Raw genomic sequence first — 19,621 nt, 5'->3', positions numbered from 1 at the left:
GAAACATTTATGTACATATAACATATATAAGACGATGAAGACACGTTAGTGTCAGCAACATTTATCTTCAAATGCATGCCCTCATTCTTCGAAGAGTCCTGTACTTCTGAAAAATAGGATGCTCAAACCCAATCTTAAGTCGGAAATAAGGTTGTATGCAAATTAATCCTAGTTTTCTTGGTAGACTTCCTTTTCTAAAAATAATGAAATGAATTGCGCCATTGACGGAAGGTATTTTCTTTTCATGCTTAACAAAAATTTCAATTTCAATAGAATGCTATGGAAGAAAATCTCATTTATTTATTGTATATAATGTACTTTTGATGTTACAACAATCTTCATGTCGAGATAACATTTGTAATAACAATTTAAGTCTACTTTTCAACCTTCGTTCAGGGGCTTTTCGTTTGATTGTGTTATTTCTTTTTCTCTTTCGGAAGTACGTTCGTAACACTTTTCTGAAATTAATTCCTACAACTTTTGACCACAAGTGTGTATAAAAGAAATTTATACAATAATAATTTTTTCGGATCTCAACGTATGGTTAATGAATTAAATGATTAAATAAGTGAATTTTATTTAATAAAATTTATGAAAAACTATTTTTCAGGTACGAGCAATACCAAAGGATAATTTATTACAATTTTATATTATATAAAATAGAAAATTTATCTGTACAAAAGTTAATGAATTTCTTCTATATACAAATCTAATATTGAACAAATGTTACATTTAAAAAATATAATCAACAATTTTAATTCTTTAATCGACGTAAAAAACAGCATATTAAAAAAAATGAATTGAAGCATTTCTCAAGAATTTCAATTAACAAATTATAACTAACTTGGTCTAATCTACGGTAAATATTAAAATGAGCTCGTCGAAGTTTTATATATATATATTTTACAACTTTTTGTATAATCACTAATCTGTTCGTTGACAAGGAATTAACATTTTTCAAAAGTACATTATTCTTAAAAAAGTTTTTGCGCACATCTATTATAAAAAAAGGCATCTTTTACTTTGACTGTCCTAATAAAAAATAAAATTATATTTCAATAATTCAAGGAATTCTTTGAACATTGTATTTGTTAATTATAAAATGTATTTCGAGTAAATTGATTAATTAATTAAGTTTACGATTTGAATAAAGATAGAATTTATTTATATTTATTGCACTTTTTTATTTGAATTGTAAATTAATAATTTAGCCAATATTAATTAGTATTCCAATCGACGATGGGTAAAATAATTATATTCTTACTTCGAATATCACAATAAAAACATGACGAAACTTATAAATGAAATGCTTTCTGAGCTGTGCATTTCGTATTTGTTCATTCGAAACAAAACAAAATGATTAGGCACAAAATAGAGCTTTACAAAATAAAAACATGAACACAAAGGACGTACTGATAGTGCGAACAATTTAAAACTAAAATTAAATTTTGGTGTTTTTTTTTTTTTTTTGAACATGAACATTAAACAAATAATTCCTTTTTTTAAATATGGGTTTATGAGTTATCACAAAAAACATTTGAGAAAAGTTCTCAAAAATTCTTTTAAGTAGGTCCGCAATTTGCATCTAATTAATAAAAATTATATATTAGTGATGGGCTTCAAGGGCTAAAAGTAAGAGGATTTTTATTATGATATAAAAACTCTGCACAGCGTGCAAAGGATAAGCATGTTCTGACTGAAAATCAAGTTGCATTCAACTGCACAAATTTGTCCAAACAAATAAAAGAAGCGTGTTATAATGTATATAAATCAGAAAATAATCCAGCATTGCGAAACCAACCATTAAACAAAAAAAAAAAAAAAAATCAAAAACAAAAAACTAGATAAGCCAAGTTAAAGTAAAGACCTTGCAATTATATAGTAAACATAACTAAAGAGAGTGAGGCCAATATATTTAAGAGAACCTGTGAAACAAGAAAGAAGGGTTTCATGCAAAATATAATATAATGGTCCGAAATAAATAAGTGTAAAAAAAAATGTATTTAGTGTAGATTGGATCAGAAATGCGTCTAGAATATGGCTATTTGTTCAAGGATTGTGGAGACTTGCCACAGATGCGAAAGACTTAAATGTGAGGCACATCTAAAACATGCATCATTAACTGGTGCTAATCACATTTGCAATAATTCCAGTAATAAAAAATTTAAATGAGAGTTTCTTATCACAATTGCTTTTTTCAGATTGAAGGACTTTTATTTATGAATTATTCAACTCATTTTCGAATAATTTGACTCAATTGTAATGTTTATTAAAAACAAAAATCTCGGTAACAAATAAAGCAGCCTGAACTTGTTTCCTTCTCTAAGCTTCATAATAGAGCCATGACAGTAACTGCTCGCAATAGATTGAAAAAAAGCAAGATGTAGATTTAGGGATGATCTAAAATTACCAAGTGAGACGTAAGATAATTCAGAAACAAAGGCTTAATACCCAGTCTTAAGGAACAAACCATTCGTTCAAATAGAAAATATTTGTGCAAATGTATAAACAAGTGATGGATGAATGGTAACAAAATACCGATAAATTTTAATAAAAATAACTTGTATTACAAAAATAATTTTGTAAAATAACTTTTAAATTCAACAAAAATTTATAAAAATCCCACAGAAAGAAAAAGAATTGAATTTAGAAAATCTTGAGTCCTGTTCATTAGTGACTAAATAGAAAAGTTGAGCTTGATTTTACTGTAATACCCGTTAATTGAAGACATTCAATGTTATTTATTAGTCATTATTGTTTATTAATAATATTGTTTTGTATAGAAGACTAATTATTAAACTATCATAGTTTTGAAACTAGATTATTCAATCTATTTTGACTTCCCATTTTTTAAAAATCTGGTGTGAATACACAAATGCACTTTTCCTATTAAAATTGTCAAGTTTGCTATCGTAAGGTGGCTAAAGATGTTTGCGTCCGTACAGAAAGTTTGTACATGGCTAGACTGAATGAATCCACTAGCTCAAAGACATCACAGTATTCAAGAATACATATTTTGCAACACACTCGTATTTAATAAAGTTCATTTCTGGGTATACAAAAATCGGCCATTTTCCAGAATCAAACAACAGTTGTTTTATAATAAGTATTTTGGAATACGGACAATTAACCGAGGTCAAAGTTAATGAGGTAAAAACTGAATAAGTGTGAGATAACGTCAGAATGGCGTAGCATCCAAGAAAGTAGAATTTTACTGGAAAAACGTTTCATATAAAAGTATGTATATATAACACAGGAAATTCAAAATTAATTTCATTTAAAACAAAAGTATATGTTACTTTATTTTTACTTTCTCTTACTGTTAGTAAGGAATTTTTGTTATCGAGTTTTCAACAGAAATATCCGCACTGAGATTCCCTGAATTCGGCAGAAGATTGACTGCGTTTATGGGCCTCAAAAGAATAAAATCGCAGTATGTTCAATTATAGTTATATTTTGTTTTGAATTAAACTAAAGTATTGCCTGTTTTCTCAGGACGGCTATACGTCCAACTACCAAATTGGTATTACAGATGGAGGCGGATTAGCTAGCGTACTTTTACCATTTAATTCTTTTTTTTATCTTTAACAAAAAAAAATCCAAGGACCTAGAGTGAAAATTGAATCTAGTACCACAATACATACATGTTAGCTGAACTCAGTGTATTAAACATTAATGCTAGGATTTTTCGAAATATTTTCCTTGCAAAGTAAATGGAGCGTTTCCGAAGGAGATAGTTTTTTGACCTCCTCAATAAAGTGCCATTAAATTTAATGACTTTTCCAAATTTCCGAGTTGGCTGAAAATCCGCAAAGTACTGTCACATAAAACAGAAAATGATCACTGAAATATGGACATCTGTGATTCACACCAGATTGTAATTATTTTAATAAATAAGTGATTTTTATCTTCAAATTTAAAATTCTTACCGAAGATTAAAAATCATGCAGTTAAGAATCTAAAATTATTTGCTAAAAAGAAAAAAAAAAGTTATATTCTTTGTAAATATCTTGATAATCCTATTTTCTTAAACAAAATTAAGATATTCTTATTGCATGTTTAAGCAAGGCAGTGTATAATTTCTGGTAAATTCTTTATATCAATAGGCTCATTTTTGAATACTGATGACATTTAAAGACTTCATTTATTTCTATCATGCCATGGTGTATCACTTATTATTATCTAATTCAAATCTCTGAAAACTTTCATGAAAAAGTTATTAGAAATTTTTAAAAACTTTAATAACACCACTACGACGGTATGGGCGCAAGTTGTTCAAGGTAACTGTGAAATCTATATTGAAACATGTTCAATTCCTCATCCAGTGTATTGTTGTTTACAAAATCTATTAACTTATATTGTGCTGAAAGTTTTTTAGCCACTGAATACCATAATGATGTAACAAAATTATTATTAGTGCAGGAAGAATATGTATTTTCCTGTGTAAAAGTAAGCAATTTATGTGACTGCGTTCTTAACAATGTTAATTGCGGCAATGCTTCTTCCTTCAGAAAACATTTTCTAGCTGAAATGTCTTTCTGAAAAAGTATTAACAAATGATCTGTACAAAGATCCACTATTCTTAATTGTTCTTCATAAATATTTGCTACGTTTCTTTCGAATGGATTACGCGTAGGATTGTAAACATCAATTGCAGACATTTCATCGTTCGTACATTTTAATTTTTCCCATAAACACTTAACTCTATATTTTGTAGGGAAAATATTAGCTAGTGTTTGTTCTTGGAATAGAAAATTTAAAGATATATAAGGATTTAGTACGTCTACTTGTTGCTTATCTACAAGATGGTTTGTAAACGCTGAAGCCTGGACACGTACATTTTGATTTTCATCTTGCAGTAAAACAACCGCTGCATTCCAAATAATCAGGCGTGGTTCAAATGAGTCTTCCGTGGCAGCTTTCAACATTAGAGGAGCTATGAGGGTGAGTGCCTTAGCGGCTATCAGCCTTGAGTATTCATCCTCTGTCGGTTGAGCCATTAAATATAGTTTTTTGGCAATAACATTTACTAACCACTGTTCCGATTCCGAATCAATCACAAGTAATTTACAAATAATTGCTACACACAGGAGTGAATCTTCATTGGATAATGTTTTGAGGAGCCCAGCCACATTTAAGTTGTTTGCACTAGAAGGATACCTTAAGAATATTTCTAAAATAAGTTTAAGCGCTTCTTCACACATATTTACGTTTATGTATCTAAACAGAAGTGTTAGAGCTCCATTAGAGACAGCCTCAAATTCAGCTTTTACTACACGAGAAAAGAGAGCGTTGATGCTGCAAATTAATAATTCTGGCACACCTGAATCTAAAGCACATGATAAAGAAGGTATCAATTCGTTAAGTGTGCAATCCGCAATAAGATGAGTTGCTTTTACTGCCATCCATGATGGGAATCCAAGAAGTCGATGAGCTTGAGTAAATGTTGTGGCACAGAGTTCCTTAACCTGCCTACTTGCCGGCACTGTTGTATCAATACCTAACACGCTACTTAAGACGCACTTACATTCATATGATAAGTTCGTAGAATCATCAACTGATCTCAGCTCACGTAATGCTTCGTCCACAACTGCTTGTTGATCTCTTAGAATGCTTACACCAGTTTTTTCTTCACGAAAACGGTCATATAGATATTTGATGCTTAATAAAAAGCCGTGAAGTGCATTTTCTGATTTGATCTCATTATCAGCAGTTCTATCTTTGATAAAATCCACTATCTTCCAAACTCTGGTCCTAAAGAAAACTGGCAATTGACTTTGTGAACAAAACCATGTATCAGCTCTTGCAGCCAGCTCCCTAACCTTGTAAACTTTACTGGACATCAATGATTGAAAACAGTTCACAAATTTTTGAACTACAGATTCTAGTGATCTGTCTATTATGGTTAACAAGCCAACGGAAAGATTTGAAAGCAATGTTAACAGAGGAACAAGTTGAGCATGTGCAGAAGGGCTGTCATCTTTCATTCTTTCCTCTAACTTTTCCAGTAGGATGTTTATCAGAGGTCTAGCATGATAATATAATTCTTCATATGCAAAATGATAACAGCTACATGTAGGATCGTCCACGAATCTTTTTCGTTGCCCAATTATCTTTGGTACGACTACTCCAAATAACTGAATACCACTATTTCTAAAAGAACCCAAAAGTTTGTTTTAAAAATAGTCAAGTAGAATTTATAATCCTTTTTTTTTTTACAACCATGACTAAAATACATACCTTATTGCCCACGATGAATGGGATAAAGAATTAAATGATGCAGCAGTTACTCTATAAATTACTGAAGAAGTTACTTGAGAAAGGCTGGCATCTTTCATTACAACAGAAACTATGTGCAAAGCTTGGGCTATATCGCCTTTGTTGTTTTCAATTTGTTCCACTAGATGTAACAAACACTTTAACACCATCGGCTAAAACGTAAATAAACGAAGTGTTATTTTTAGATACTTATAAATTCATAACTTATATTTTGTCATATTTAATGTTAAAAGTACAAAAGAAAGAAAAACATTCTTTTATCCTCATTTCTAATTGATCAATCGATTTATATATATTTATATATATATATCGATTTATATATTTATATATATATCGATTTATAACATCTTAAACTAGACGTTTTGTGTGATGTTACTGAAATAGTTTAACTAAAAAAATATTGTGCCGTCACAAAATTCTTCGTTTTCGATGGTCTAACATCAACGGAATTTCATTTAAAGTCTGTGAAGATTGTTAGTCATTATTTTGAAGCTTATTTCTTTTCAACAGAAAAAAAAAATGGGCGACTCAAGTTATAATGGTACCTCTTTTGAACATAATTCACGGGTATCGTGTCAAGCTGAACCACAGATGATAACATCGAAAAGATACAAAAGTTGCGTTTTACTGAATACCTTGCAAAGAATAAAACAGTAGCAGGGAAATAAACCGAAAGTTTTCTGGATTAACAGGAAGAGTTTTGTCTGTCTCATATTCGAGAGAAAAATTGTTCGAGTAAAGACTGTTTAGATAAGTCAATTAGTGAGTAATATGTAACACCGAATTCTTTCTCAATATTTCAGTCGATCAGGACTACCCCATTTGTTAACCATATTTTTAAAAAAAGTCTACATAGATTTTTTTGTTAACTAAAAAACAATCTCTTTAATATTACAACTAATCACGTATTATCTGGTTGCTTAATAGTGAATAGAACCTTGAAGAATAAATCTTACCTTATTCGCTGCTGAATCATTTGCAATGAGCCGGTGTATGAGTACAACGGTTCCAGCTCCCCTGGTGGACTGTGTTTCTCCAAGTTCAAGACCGCTCAATGCTTCGTCTAAGACAGCTTCAAGACAATATCGAAACGAGCCAGAAGATAGTTCAGCTACTAATATTGCTAAAGATGCACCAGCTGCTTCAATAGCTCCTTTATGGCGACAATGACGCAATACGGAAGTGATGATTTGTAAACAGCGTTCACCATCACCGTGAGGTGAAATGCCGACTTCACTTGCCGCTCTACAGCAAGCCTACAATAGAGAAAAACCAATATATTAAGTTGTAATTAATTATTAATACCAAATAGGCTCAAATACTAACAAAAATAAAAATAAGTACAAACTTTAAGGTTGAGCCAAATTGTGTTTAGAGTAAGCTGACGAGCTGAAGATGACTCATAGTTATTGCAGTCTTCAACACTTAATGATGTTTCTTCAAGTACGTTTTCTATTGCCAAATCCATTTCCTCAAATGTTGGAGCACCCACTATTTAATAAAAATTCAATCTTAATATATAGAAACAGTTTCCAACTTTGACAAAAACGATGAGAATTGACAAAGAGGTAACATTAAAAGCCGAATAACCTGATTCTGAAGTTGCTTTTGGAGTTAATATTTGTAATAAATGTTTTGTGACAGATTCCAATAACAATATTAGCCTGTGTAGTTCCAATGCTGACAAAATTCTATATTCTGGACCAATGCTATCCGAATACAATCTTATAAGTGCTTCTAAAATTCCATAAAGCGGTGTACCACCAGATACAGCTTTTAAAAAATCCTCTTTCAAATGATCTGCATGTTCTTCTGCTAAATTTAACAACTCTAAAGAGGTGGCTGGTCCATTACGTTTCAAAGTGCTAATCACATGTATTAATGTGGCACCGATTTCAGCTCGATAGAACATACTGTCACAACAGAGGGAAATACCCCGATCATATAACTCTTTAAATCTAACTGATTCACTTTCATTCATTTTAAAATATTTCGTCAAAATGAAACAAGCCAACTCTCTAACATCTCTATTTGTATCGCATATGCAAAATAAAATTGCTTCTCGCCCAACCTAAAAAAAGAGGTTCAATTTAATTAAACTAAACATAAAAAAGTAAGAAAATTTGTTATAACACCACTCAGAATTCACATAATTCTAATTTGAATGTGAGTCACACTTTTCATTTTGTATTTTGGAAAAAAGAGCACTAAAAAAGTGACAATTAAAAATTCTCAAAATAAATTAGTTGCGTAAATTCAACTTTCAAATTATTTTTTCTATTTTACTTCGTAGACTATCTAAGCACTATCCCTTTGCGCGGCCCATTTTCCACAAAATATTTAAATGATTGTTGCAAGAATAATTTAGTTTCTAGTAACAAACAGCAGATTCACATCTCGATCTCAAAGAAAATGTTTTTCTTGATTGATTACTTATCCCGCTAAATATCTAAAACTTGAATGTTACGGCAGTCTTTCTTACGGTAACCTCATTTAATGATTGGTCCTTCAATCAACACTTCTATGGCTCCCCTACTGATGTTAATGTCCTTCCATAGAAAACAAAAACCTATCATATTTAATTTCACAATAGGTAACTAGTCTTTAGATCATACTAAAATTGTTACAAGACCTAGGCGTGTTAGTTGGTTTTTCCTGACCTTCATCAATCACATTACACATTCAACAGTAAAGCTATTAAAATGTACTTTCAGAAGAAATACCAAATATTTCATTAATATGCCATTACAAAACGATTTACACCATATTGTTGATTACTCGTATTGAACAATATTTACTGAAAGGCAATATAAAAAAAAAAAAATCCATAATAGTTATAAATAAAAATAAAATAGATCTTCTAAATGATTTATTTTTATTTTTACTTCAAATCTGTTCCTCATCTAACTCAACAACTTCATTAAAGAACTTCTGTCTCTAGCTGCTCTTAAAATTAAAAGATATATTTCTACACATATTATCCCACAGCACATCATTAGCCCTCATTTACTTGAACAGTGACGATTCCGAAAATTCCTGTTACTCACACCACACAAATCCACAAGTTCAATGCTTCACATTCGTAAACCACATATGTCTACAAGATAAGGCGGTTAACCAATGGAGTTTTCATTGAATGCCTATATATGACTATGAATATAGACTGTATATAAATAGAATACTGTCACAGTTTTGTCTTCTGTTAAATGTCACAGGATTGGAACAATGAGAATCCTTGTCTCTTGACATTTATCTGTAAAAGACAGTTTCACCTTTCGCGGAGCAAAATTGATATTTGCGGTACTTATCGTGAAAACTGAATACTCATAAAAAAGTGACTTAAGGAAACCACAATGTTATACCTGGTGGTTTCTTCTAGATCAAAAACTGGATTTTTAGGTTGTACTACTATTGCGCATATTTAGTGAATGATTGGATTATATCAGCTTTCTAAGTGGAAAATGTGTTACATAGCAAAAATACTACCTCTGAAGTGAATCCCCACTTTCCAACTGTGATCGCATATTTCATAACTCGGTTTCCTTCAGTCTTATTGTTACTTTTTCTCTGACCAGTTGTACCAGTATGCGGTGAGTCTGATAAATACGCAAGAACTATTTTGTACAATTCCAATGATGTAACTCTCCTCTGGTAGTTAGTTCCTACCTCCAGATTAGATCTAAACATGAAATTTATTAAGTAATCTTAAAAAATTGTGATTTCCACATAAAGGTCCTCCGACAAATAGCCAATTTTGACCATTTTCACAAAACCATAACTAAACTTATGATTAATTAAACTTCTGGGTTATTACTAGGGAAAAAATACTACAATAATAATTAATTTTTAGAAACTCAAAATTTCTATTAAAAAGTCTTCAATATTACACATGTTTACAATAATAAGAGGGCACGTGACATTATGGCTCCTTCAGTACCTCTCGTAAATCAATATTACTGAGATATGTAAGTTTCAAATCAATAGAAACAACATAATTGATACTTTTTAAAAAAAAAAAAAAAAATGACGTTAGGTACGTACGGTTGGATAATATCATAGATTTTATCCTTCTTAGCACCACGTTTATGGTAACCCTGGCCGGTTTCGGACTTTCACCCATCATCAGAGATAGATAATCAGTTCTGTGCAGAGATTTCTACTCCACTAATGTTCTCATCTTTTACTACTCGTGCTGTCTGAGTGAGGGAGGTTACGTGATGTTTATGTGTGTTATTCAAAGGTTTACTGAATTGTAAAACATTGTGTAAAAATAATAAATAACATTAACGAAATAGTCCTTATTTAAGGGTATTGTAAGTTAAATGAATGTGTAATGTTTTAGAATTGTAAAGTTAGAGTTTACTTTATACGGAGAAAGGGTGCAAATTTTAACAGAAGACACAGAATTACATTTATTTCATTTGTACGAGGAAATAATATATTGATGAATATGTGATTATAATTTTTAACGAATGCCGAAAAAAGTAACATCTTAATAAGGAAAAATAATAATAAAATTACCTGAGCCAGTTATATAACCACTCCAAAAATGCCATACTACGAGCTAATGCCCTATTTTCAAATTGAGTGGATTGATGTTGAAGTTTGGCGGTTTTGAGAGCTTGCAAGCAAGCATCTCGCAGGCGACACAAGAAAGTAGTAAAGTTTGCTAATAGATTGTGTCTCAAAGGAGTTGAATCAGCATTTACATTCTCGCTTAAATACTTTTCCACGAGAGAAAATTCTTCATCAGTTGGACAAGCAGATGTTTTGCAAGATACACAGACAACAGCAAAACCTGTCAAAATATAAAATTAATATTAGTGTAATTTTAGCCATTAAAATGGTTATTTTCATTTTCCTAAAACCTTTAAAGGATCAAAGCAATCAGTTAAATAAAGGCTACTATTTCTGCAAGAATAAGATAGCATTAAAAAAATGATGCAGTTTTTCAGAAGTGAAGAATAGCCGAGTTCAACAATTCCAATTTTCTCAAATTTGATACACAAATGAGTTGCAAAAATTGTCAAGCCATCTATAGCTGTTTTGGTAACATAAATTTTATGAACTAAAATAACTGTTAACGAATAAAATGATTTATTAAATACATAAGATCTACACTTAATATTTCAAGAGAAATTAATGTCATTTCCAAAACCAGTTTCCAAAGTTTCTGCCATAAAAATAAAAAATCTTAGATGCATCAACTATTTAGAGCTTGGAAATTTTATTATATAACTTTTGAAGAGCCGAAATGCATAACCACCTACCAGGATAAAATAAGCATACTATACTATTCCTTGCAATAAAAGTTAATTATTATTAGTTATTTTCCATCATCAACCTGCATAAAGTACTAACCGTTCGCTCTTATCACTTCATTTGAATGCCTCAGAGACCTGGCTAAGTGACCAGACTGTCCTATTGTTGACCAGTTCATAGCGTCATGTCCTTCTTTTCGCCCTAATTTTAAGCACAAAATTATAGGCAAAAGCGTATCTTGTGATTCACTACATTCCAACAGACCGTCCAAAACTAACTGAAGAGATATTTTGTACTTCTTCAATGTCAATCCCATCCAATAATTAAATACATTTTGTTTCTGTAATCTTAAGAAATTAAAAATATTTTTATAATATAAGGGTCAAGTTTTAAATCAAAACCATTATCTTGAAAATACTTAATAGCACTCAATATTAAATTATTAAACTAAAAATTAAAAAAGAATAAAAATAACTTACGAATATTTAGAGCTTGTAAGAACGTTTATTATTGGCTGTAAAAAAATCTGCTCCCATTGGTCTAGCGTAATTGAATTTATGCAAACTTTATAGAGATCAGCTCCTGCTGGTGCTAAGTGTGGATAACACAAACTAGTCAAAAGACCTGATACTATGTCTTCAGAATGTCTCAACAAAGTCTATAAAACATTATTATTGACAATTTTAGATTAAATTAATTTAACGCGTGTCAACAAATAAAATCTTGAAGCCAGGCCTCGACCTTCTCTTCTCAATGCAATAACGGCCTTCAGTCAATATAATGGTTCTCTGTTCATAAGGAAAACTATTTGCAATTCAGAGGCTCTTTTGAACTGAAAACAGCAGTTAAATTAAAAATCTTCTGTTAGTGATTCAAAAACCTAAAACGGCCAGAATTTTAGAGAGTGAGAGAGATTACAATAAAACATGTAGTGACTTATAAATGAACGAAATTATCCACGCTGCGGACTAAATTACATTTATAATATACACACATATATAACCACACGGTTGGGATAGGCTCAAGAAACTCGAAGATTCTGGAAGAAATGGTTAAATCCTCTTCTTCAAAAAGATAACTCTACACAAGAGGATTTTTGAAATTTATAATCACCTTATTCAAGTAACCAATTACTAACTATTAAAACAAATACAATAACAACATATAAAGATTCATACAAACCTTATATATTCCAACTTTGGGAAGAATTACAGCCAACATATAGTACTTTCCTTTGATCATCCAAGACATTTCTGTGAGTACCAGTTGCTGTAAAAGTGGTCGAGGTCTTAACAGTATAGGAACAACATCTTCACCAGCATCCTCTTTTACATCTGTTAAAGTTAATAAATGTTCCAATAGGGTTGAGTTTTGTTCTCTAACACCATTCACAGAACTTTCCCAGTTTGTCATTACTAAATTCATTATTCTAGGGAAAAATAAATTGGAGATTATAGTTTAGAATGATTAAGAAACTCAACGTTATTTAACTAGTTAGAAAGCTAATTATTACACTAACCTTATAGCAATATCTGAAGAAACTCTTCCTAACGTACTTATGACTCGATTTGCCCAGTGCGCTAAGCATTTAAAACTGAGAAGCGTAAGTGAATTACATGTCAAACAATGACTTTCAAATAAGGGAAACATTCGTGATATTAGCATACCATTCCAGTTAATCTGTTATGAAAAATTCAATAAACAAAGTAAATAAATTAAAAGTATTGATTTTGAAATTAAATATTTTCACTATTTAATGAGCAATTTCAGTTAAAATAAATGTTAAAAATGAAAGTAGATAATAATTACCATAAATAGAATAAATTTAATGTTAATTACTATCTTGATTGATTTTTAACTAATGGAACTAATGAAAGTTATAGTTTGCGTTAAAAGTGTGATAATAGCAAATGAGAGTCTTAAAAATAAACTTCATTGACGATAAGGTTGATTAAAACTTACCTGTGAGCAATTCCAAAATGTATCTGGTGCTTGTAACAATGAATGACATAGCGTAAGTCTAAATGATGGTGGATCGGTTATAACCAATGAAAGATCATTTCCTGTCTTGGAAAGCCTAATGTTCATGGTGGGTGGTGAATCCCCGTTGGACGCAGTAGGTATAAATGTCTTTGAAAACATCAGCGCTACGGATGTTGGTTCAGCGATAAGCGCTAAAACTGAGGTAAATGCAGTTGCACCTAGTAAGGCAGTCTCAAGAGATATTCCCGCATTATCCTTCGGACCTGCGGCGAGAGTTGCCAATACAACATCAGCCAATTCAGTTAAACATGGTGGCAACAATGCATTCGGCGTTGTTGTTAGCTTTTGGCAGCATGTTATTATGCTCTAAAATAAAAAACATATAAAATGAATAAATTTCACAAATTGTGCAACTTGAATCAATCAAGTAAAATTAATTAATCAAAAACTCTTCCTTCAGTTAAATGTTTTTTCAGCTCTACTACTCTAAATCTACCTTGTATACTAATACTACTACTACTCTAAATACTCTACATACTTACCCTAAATTGTTCAAAAAGTACATTGTGCTGATCTTTTCGATCTAATACATCAAATGCTTCTTTTAATGTTTGCAGATTCAAAGAAAGGGCATTTCCTACGTTTGGATCGCCTGCCATTTTTAACTACTCAACATTACATCGGCTGAAATTAAACCAAATATATATTATTTGAATTTTTCAATTTTTTCGTCAATTTTTAAAATTATTCATGACTTTCAAACGAATTCGAAATGTTTCTAAAATATCTTCGAATAGCTGACTGTTTGTGATGAACAGTTTTATTTGAGAGAACACCGTCCGGAGGCCGGTGTAAGATGCCAATGACCTTATATATTGATGCGTCTTAATTGATTTAAAATAAATATTAATATATTGTTTGAATCGTATTTGTTTGTTTTTTTAATTAATGATTTTTTACAAATTAACAAACACTCAGCTTACCATAAAGGATTCTTTTGTGAAAGTGTGGTTTAAATATTGCATCTCAAATATTTGAAAACGAAGTAATTCACCTACAACAGAAGTAAAAAATTGTTATATGATTAGGAAAGGTACCGTATCCTATACATTTACGTTTTACTAATCATTTAAAGCTTAAACCGAAAAACAAATTTATCTGAAGATGAAATAGTAATTTCAAGGATTTAATACTAACAAGAAATTGTTATTTAAAACATTTAATCTCATACACCTCTGAGAGAAATTCATTGCAGATTAATGGTAATACGATTTTTATTTTATTTTTTATCTAAGCGCTCAAATTATATATGTATTTATTATTCACACAATCTGATTGGATTCTCCAAAGCAGACAGTATATTATAATATCTGATGGAGACAATGAAAATAATCTTATTTTATTTAACCAAATGATATTAAGTGCCTACAACAGGAAGACTTGTCTGATTAGACTGTAAGTCAGTTTGTGTGTAACTTCACATAGAACTCAAATTCTTAACATAACCCTGAAGAAATGATATCTAAAGTTATGCAAAAATTCAGAACATTAGAACTATTGTATATTTGTACATTAAGTTCAAAAATGCACTTTTTGATGACGAGCTACGACTCCGTCGTTTCGCTGTCATGATAATAATGAACAAACGACTTCACGTAATACTGATGTTTTAAAAGTAAAAATTGAGATAATTTTTATGACTAAAGTTTGACGATGCCCAAACAAACAAAACATAATAATAAAGAGCTTCTGAAAGTAACCAATGAATAGAGATATAGAGCTTCCGAATGTTGATCCTGCTAATTTTAGTGGCAAATAGGAGAAGCGCTTAAAATAATTTGGCTGTTTATGCTAGAAGTGTACAAAGTAAGGTTCGAGATATAAAGCAGGAGAACTTTTATTTCGTTATAAAATGATTAGCCCAAAACAAAGACATGAATAACATTTCACTTATTGTTAGTCTTTAATTATATCAAAGAAGGAATTCAAGGGTTATTTAAATTCTGAACTGAAAGGAAGGGTAGGTATACTTGAATAAAATTAAAGACTACAATAATGCATTTAACAACTTATAATGTAAATATAAAATTACATTTATTTACGAAAAGCATGTTCTTTAACACAGTTAACTACATGATTTCGAAATAATTTAAAATTACTTTCAAAAACCAATTCATGAAATAATAGATTTTAAACTAATAGTTGCGAAGCTGACTACTTGGAATCTAACGGATCGTAACCCTCTTTCTCCATGCGTTCTTTAAACTTCATATAATTCCTTTTTCTATCAAAATGTTTAACCTGTAAAATAACATTACTTTATTACTTAATATTCTTCTAAAATTTGTCTTCTGATATGATTATTGCAGTTGGCTTATCCCAAAATAAATAACTGTAGTTCACCATTTCTATTAATTAATGTACTTAAATTTATTATGCATACATAACAAAACAAAAAGTTAACAAAGCAACATTTAGAGTCCATATTTAAGAAGTCTCTTTAATCAAGCACTATATCCGGATTCAACATGATTTTACTGTATAGTCAGTTTGTTAATCTACTAAAAAAAAGACATTGAGTAAATTATAAATTTTATTGAAACCTCCATCGCGCCCATTCGTCTTGCTGCCTAGAAATACAAAACTGGGGATCTAAAAAGTCGAAAACCGCTCTGCCAATTCCTAAAACTTGCAGGGCTGCACATGCATGCTCTTGATCCGCTTTTATTTCTCCATTTAATAATTCATATTACACATGAGTGGGAATCAGTAACAAATCTTGTGAGATTCTTTTTTAAGTAATTATATTCACAGGCCATTAGAAAAAGACTTCAATGCACTGCCTAGTCAGATCAGGTTGCAGTCCACTTCGTGGAGTTAACAGAGGTGGCAAAAATTCGTCCCGGAAATCCCCAGTAGGTATTCTTCACATATAATTTTGGAAACATCATTGGTCACACGTCTCATGTTTGGTTAACGAATGCTAGAATCGCAGTTTGGGAATCTAGAAAAAAAACTATTTAGTTTCTTTAGAAGCTAATTCTTAACCACGCCAAATTTCACTCACTTATTGGTTTAAGTCCATGGCCTGCTAAATCCAGTGCAGAAAGATGGAGTGCTTAACAATTCACTCCAGCAGCCACGTTACTCAAGTAATTTGATATTATACGGATTTATTTTTTTGGAGGTTACTATTCAAGTATAGTCTTGGTTGCGATAACTTTCACGACCACAGAGAAGTCACATCTTGTGAATTTCACCCATTAATGGGTCCCTATATGACGAAATATAATGAAAAACCCAATTACTTGTTACAGAGAAAATTTTGGAGATGCATAACCGTACACAATTGTGCTTTGAGTTTGCTGACCCGACATTGCGCTACTTATATAAGTTTTCGGCATATTTCACATTTGCCACATAATAAATAGTTTTTAGATTATAAACAGCTCTTTGCTTTCATTAAAGGCAGAATGACATTGTTTTCTTAATTCGTCTTAGACAAAATTTGAATAAGCTTAAAGCAGTAGAAAAAGACTTGAGTACCAACAACTATTCCGTATTTAGTTCTGAAGATAGTTTAACATCTTTAGAATGAGTGATAAGAACTAAAATTAAACTTAAATACGATATTAACCTTAATTATGACAACATTAAAAGAAAATAATTTTGATACAACTTACCCACTGAGCAGGACATTTCGCTTCATAAAACTTTCTAAATTCGGCACAACGTTTGTCATCATTATTGAAAGATTCTAAACATTCCCAGTATTTATCCCTTGAGTTCCAACAACCTTCTCTAGTTTCTTTTTGAGGGAATGACATTTCTACCAAAAATCACTCGGTAATCTCTTATAAATTTTAAATAAATAAAATCTACATAATCAGATTTTCAGCCCGTAAACTTCGCATAAAATATACGGAGATAAATAAATAGAAGATGTAAATAGTTATTTGATAAAATGGAATGTACTCACATTGGAAGATGGTTCGATTTCAGTTAAAAATCATTCGTTGCAGATTTCTTACATAAACTCTCAATTTACGATATATTTTTCGCTTCTTTTCTCCAGAACCTGAACATAGAAATTTCAATGTAAATCCTAAAACTAACCCACTAGAATACTAATTTCTAGAATGGCAAACTACATAATGAATAAATAAATCAATTGTACAGAATAAATTTATAACAACATAATATTATATAATAAACCAAAGGAGGGAGTAATTAAGTTGTTACTGTCCTGGGCTCCCGTGTGGATAGCTGAGCAGGCTGCTCTTAGTTTACTGTTCCTAGAATTTCTTATGGTCCAGTGGGGGGGTAGTTTTCACTACAACGAGAGGATACTAAACGGATGCTAGGTTTTTGCACTAAATGAACACAGATATTGACGTACATATCGCCTTATTACATAAACAATTAATCTTACAACTAAAACATTGTACCTTCACTGCCAAATTTAAAATTTTAAGAATCCCAAACAACTAAAGAAATGTACAGTATACATCGTAAATTAAATATTTAGATATTCCGTAAGGAGTGCCAGCACTCCAGGTCAGAAGTACAAAAAACGTCCAACATTAGCTCCTCTCCTAAACTTTATACAATAATTCCAAAGCGGAACATTTACATTCAACGAAACCGTTTTAAGACAACATTCGTTCTTGTATACCTAATCATGAAACCCGATTGCGCCAAAACTGTTAAATTCTCCAGCAACCGCGACAGAACATTTTCTGTCGTTTTTAGGGAACTAATAAAGAGAACTAAGCGCAGTTTTCTCTTTAAAAAATAAAATGTCTAACCATTAAATAAGGTCCCTATTGTTAACCTTGTAACAGAATATAAATCCGCTTATTTATAAATAAATATTACAAACCGTGCATTACCGTGTACTGACACATGCTACATTTAATGGGCGCCCTTTCAGCTGAAGCCTAATCATTTTTCGATACAATATTTGTAGTGAATACTTTGCTGACACCCAAATACAGAAAGAAAAGATTTAGAGCTAAGATAATGATGAAATATTTAAATTCAAATAAAAAGCCTTCGATTTTAAAGCTCATTGCACAATTTTCATATAACTTATATGCCAGTAAGCGATACTGTTAAAATAGTGCAATAAAAAGCAATTAGGACAATACAAACTAATAATTTTAAAGTTGATTACAAGAAATGATTACGAGGATTGTTATGGTTAAAAGATAGGCCGAAATTTCAAATCACCATTTCTTTTCAAAAATTCAAATTGAAAAGATTTATTTATGTGCTTATAAGCACTCCAACAATTGTTTAGACTCCAACAATTTCAAGAAGATAACGTTTTGTTCAAAAATTTGATTACATTAACGAATGAATGTTGTTGTAGTTACCAGAACAGAAGAAAATAATTATGAAAATTCAGAACTTGGTATCTGAGTCATATAAATATCATATTTAATTATGCCACTATACCGTCATAAGTTTTTCCCGTTTTGGTGTCAACCTTTTGCTCTAAAAAGACATTCTTCTGCTAGCAATACTGTGGATCTGAATTTTAGGCACACAGCAAGTATTAATGTTTTAAACTTACTATGAAATCTAATAATACACCATTTCTACGCAAAATATTAATACAAATTAATGTAAGTTTACTGCTATCATTAACCACCGTACTACCCAGGAGTCTCTTTACTAAAATTAAAAAAAATATATCTCAATATAAATGGCATAAAAATCAAAACAAATCTTAGAAGCTTACCTTATTTATGAGGAAAACTAAATATATAACGAATACAAATACACGCACGAAATTCAAATGAGTTAAAAAAAACGTTTCATAAACTTTCCCACACAACCTGACTTATCCATCAATTGGCAGATGATAGCACTACACTATATTTTACACATATAAATTGGGTATAATAAAAGAAGTATTTATGGTTATTATTTTAATAATTAGCTTAAGATTTTTTTACTATGATTTTATTTAACATAATACGATTTACTTTCGTATTAAAGTTTAGCTGAGTGAATTGCGGGAAGGATGAACTCAAATATTGACGTTTGTATTCCATTTGAAAATAAACTATACTATTAATCAAAGATAAAA

At 30.7% G+C, this 19,621-nt stretch overlaps 1 protein-coding gene across 4 annotated transcripts in view; it reads right to left on the bottom strand.

Annotated features, from left to right (window-relative positions):
- Positions 1–275: 275 nt before the first annotated feature.
- LOC141453198 (tRNA (32-2'-O)-methyltransferase regulator THADA) overlaps positions 276–19,621 on the bottom strand; it is a 38,930-nt gene continuing 19,584 nt past the window's right edge. The window contains exons 1-16 of one of the 4 annotated variants that reach the window (XM_074126094.1): positions 19,271–19,611; positions 17,504–17,602; positions 14,508–14,578; positions 14,067–14,208; positions 13,504–13,890; positions 13,061–13,221; positions 12,724–12,970; positions 12,021–12,199; positions 11,641–11,888; positions 10,801–11,077; positions 9,766–9,958; positions 7,870–8,350; positions 7,628–7,770; positions 7,236–7,535; positions 6,241–6,431; positions 276–6,153 (exon numbers count right to left, since the gene is read on the bottom strand). In XM_074126094.1, coding sequence (XP_073982195.1) covers positions 4,251–6,153; positions 6,241–6,431; positions 7,236–7,535; positions 7,628–7,770; positions 7,870–8,350; positions 9,766–9,958; positions 10,801–11,077; positions 11,641–11,888; positions 12,021–12,199; positions 12,724–12,970; positions 13,061–13,221; positions 13,504–13,890; positions 14,067–14,183 — 4,827 coding nt within the window. In that variant the 5' untranslated portion in view covers positions 14,184–14,208; positions 14,508–14,578; positions 17,504–17,602; positions 19,271–19,611 and the 3' untranslated portion in view covers positions 276–4,250. The other 3 variants (XM_074126096.1, XM_074126097.1, XM_074126098.1) reach the window with 3 other exon arrangements.

This window comes from Rhodnius prolixus, unplaced genomic scaffold (genome assembly GCF_049639745.1).
Source record: "Rhodnius prolixus isolate KJV_2025 unplaced genomic scaffold, Rpr scaffold_3, whole genome shotgun sequence".
Lineage (NCBI taxonomy): Eukaryota > Metazoa > Arthropoda > Insecta > Hemiptera > Reduviidae > Rhodnius > Rhodnius prolixus.
The sequence above is the reverse complement of the archived record's forward strand: the minus strand, read 5'-3'. Positions and strand labels throughout refer to the sequence as shown.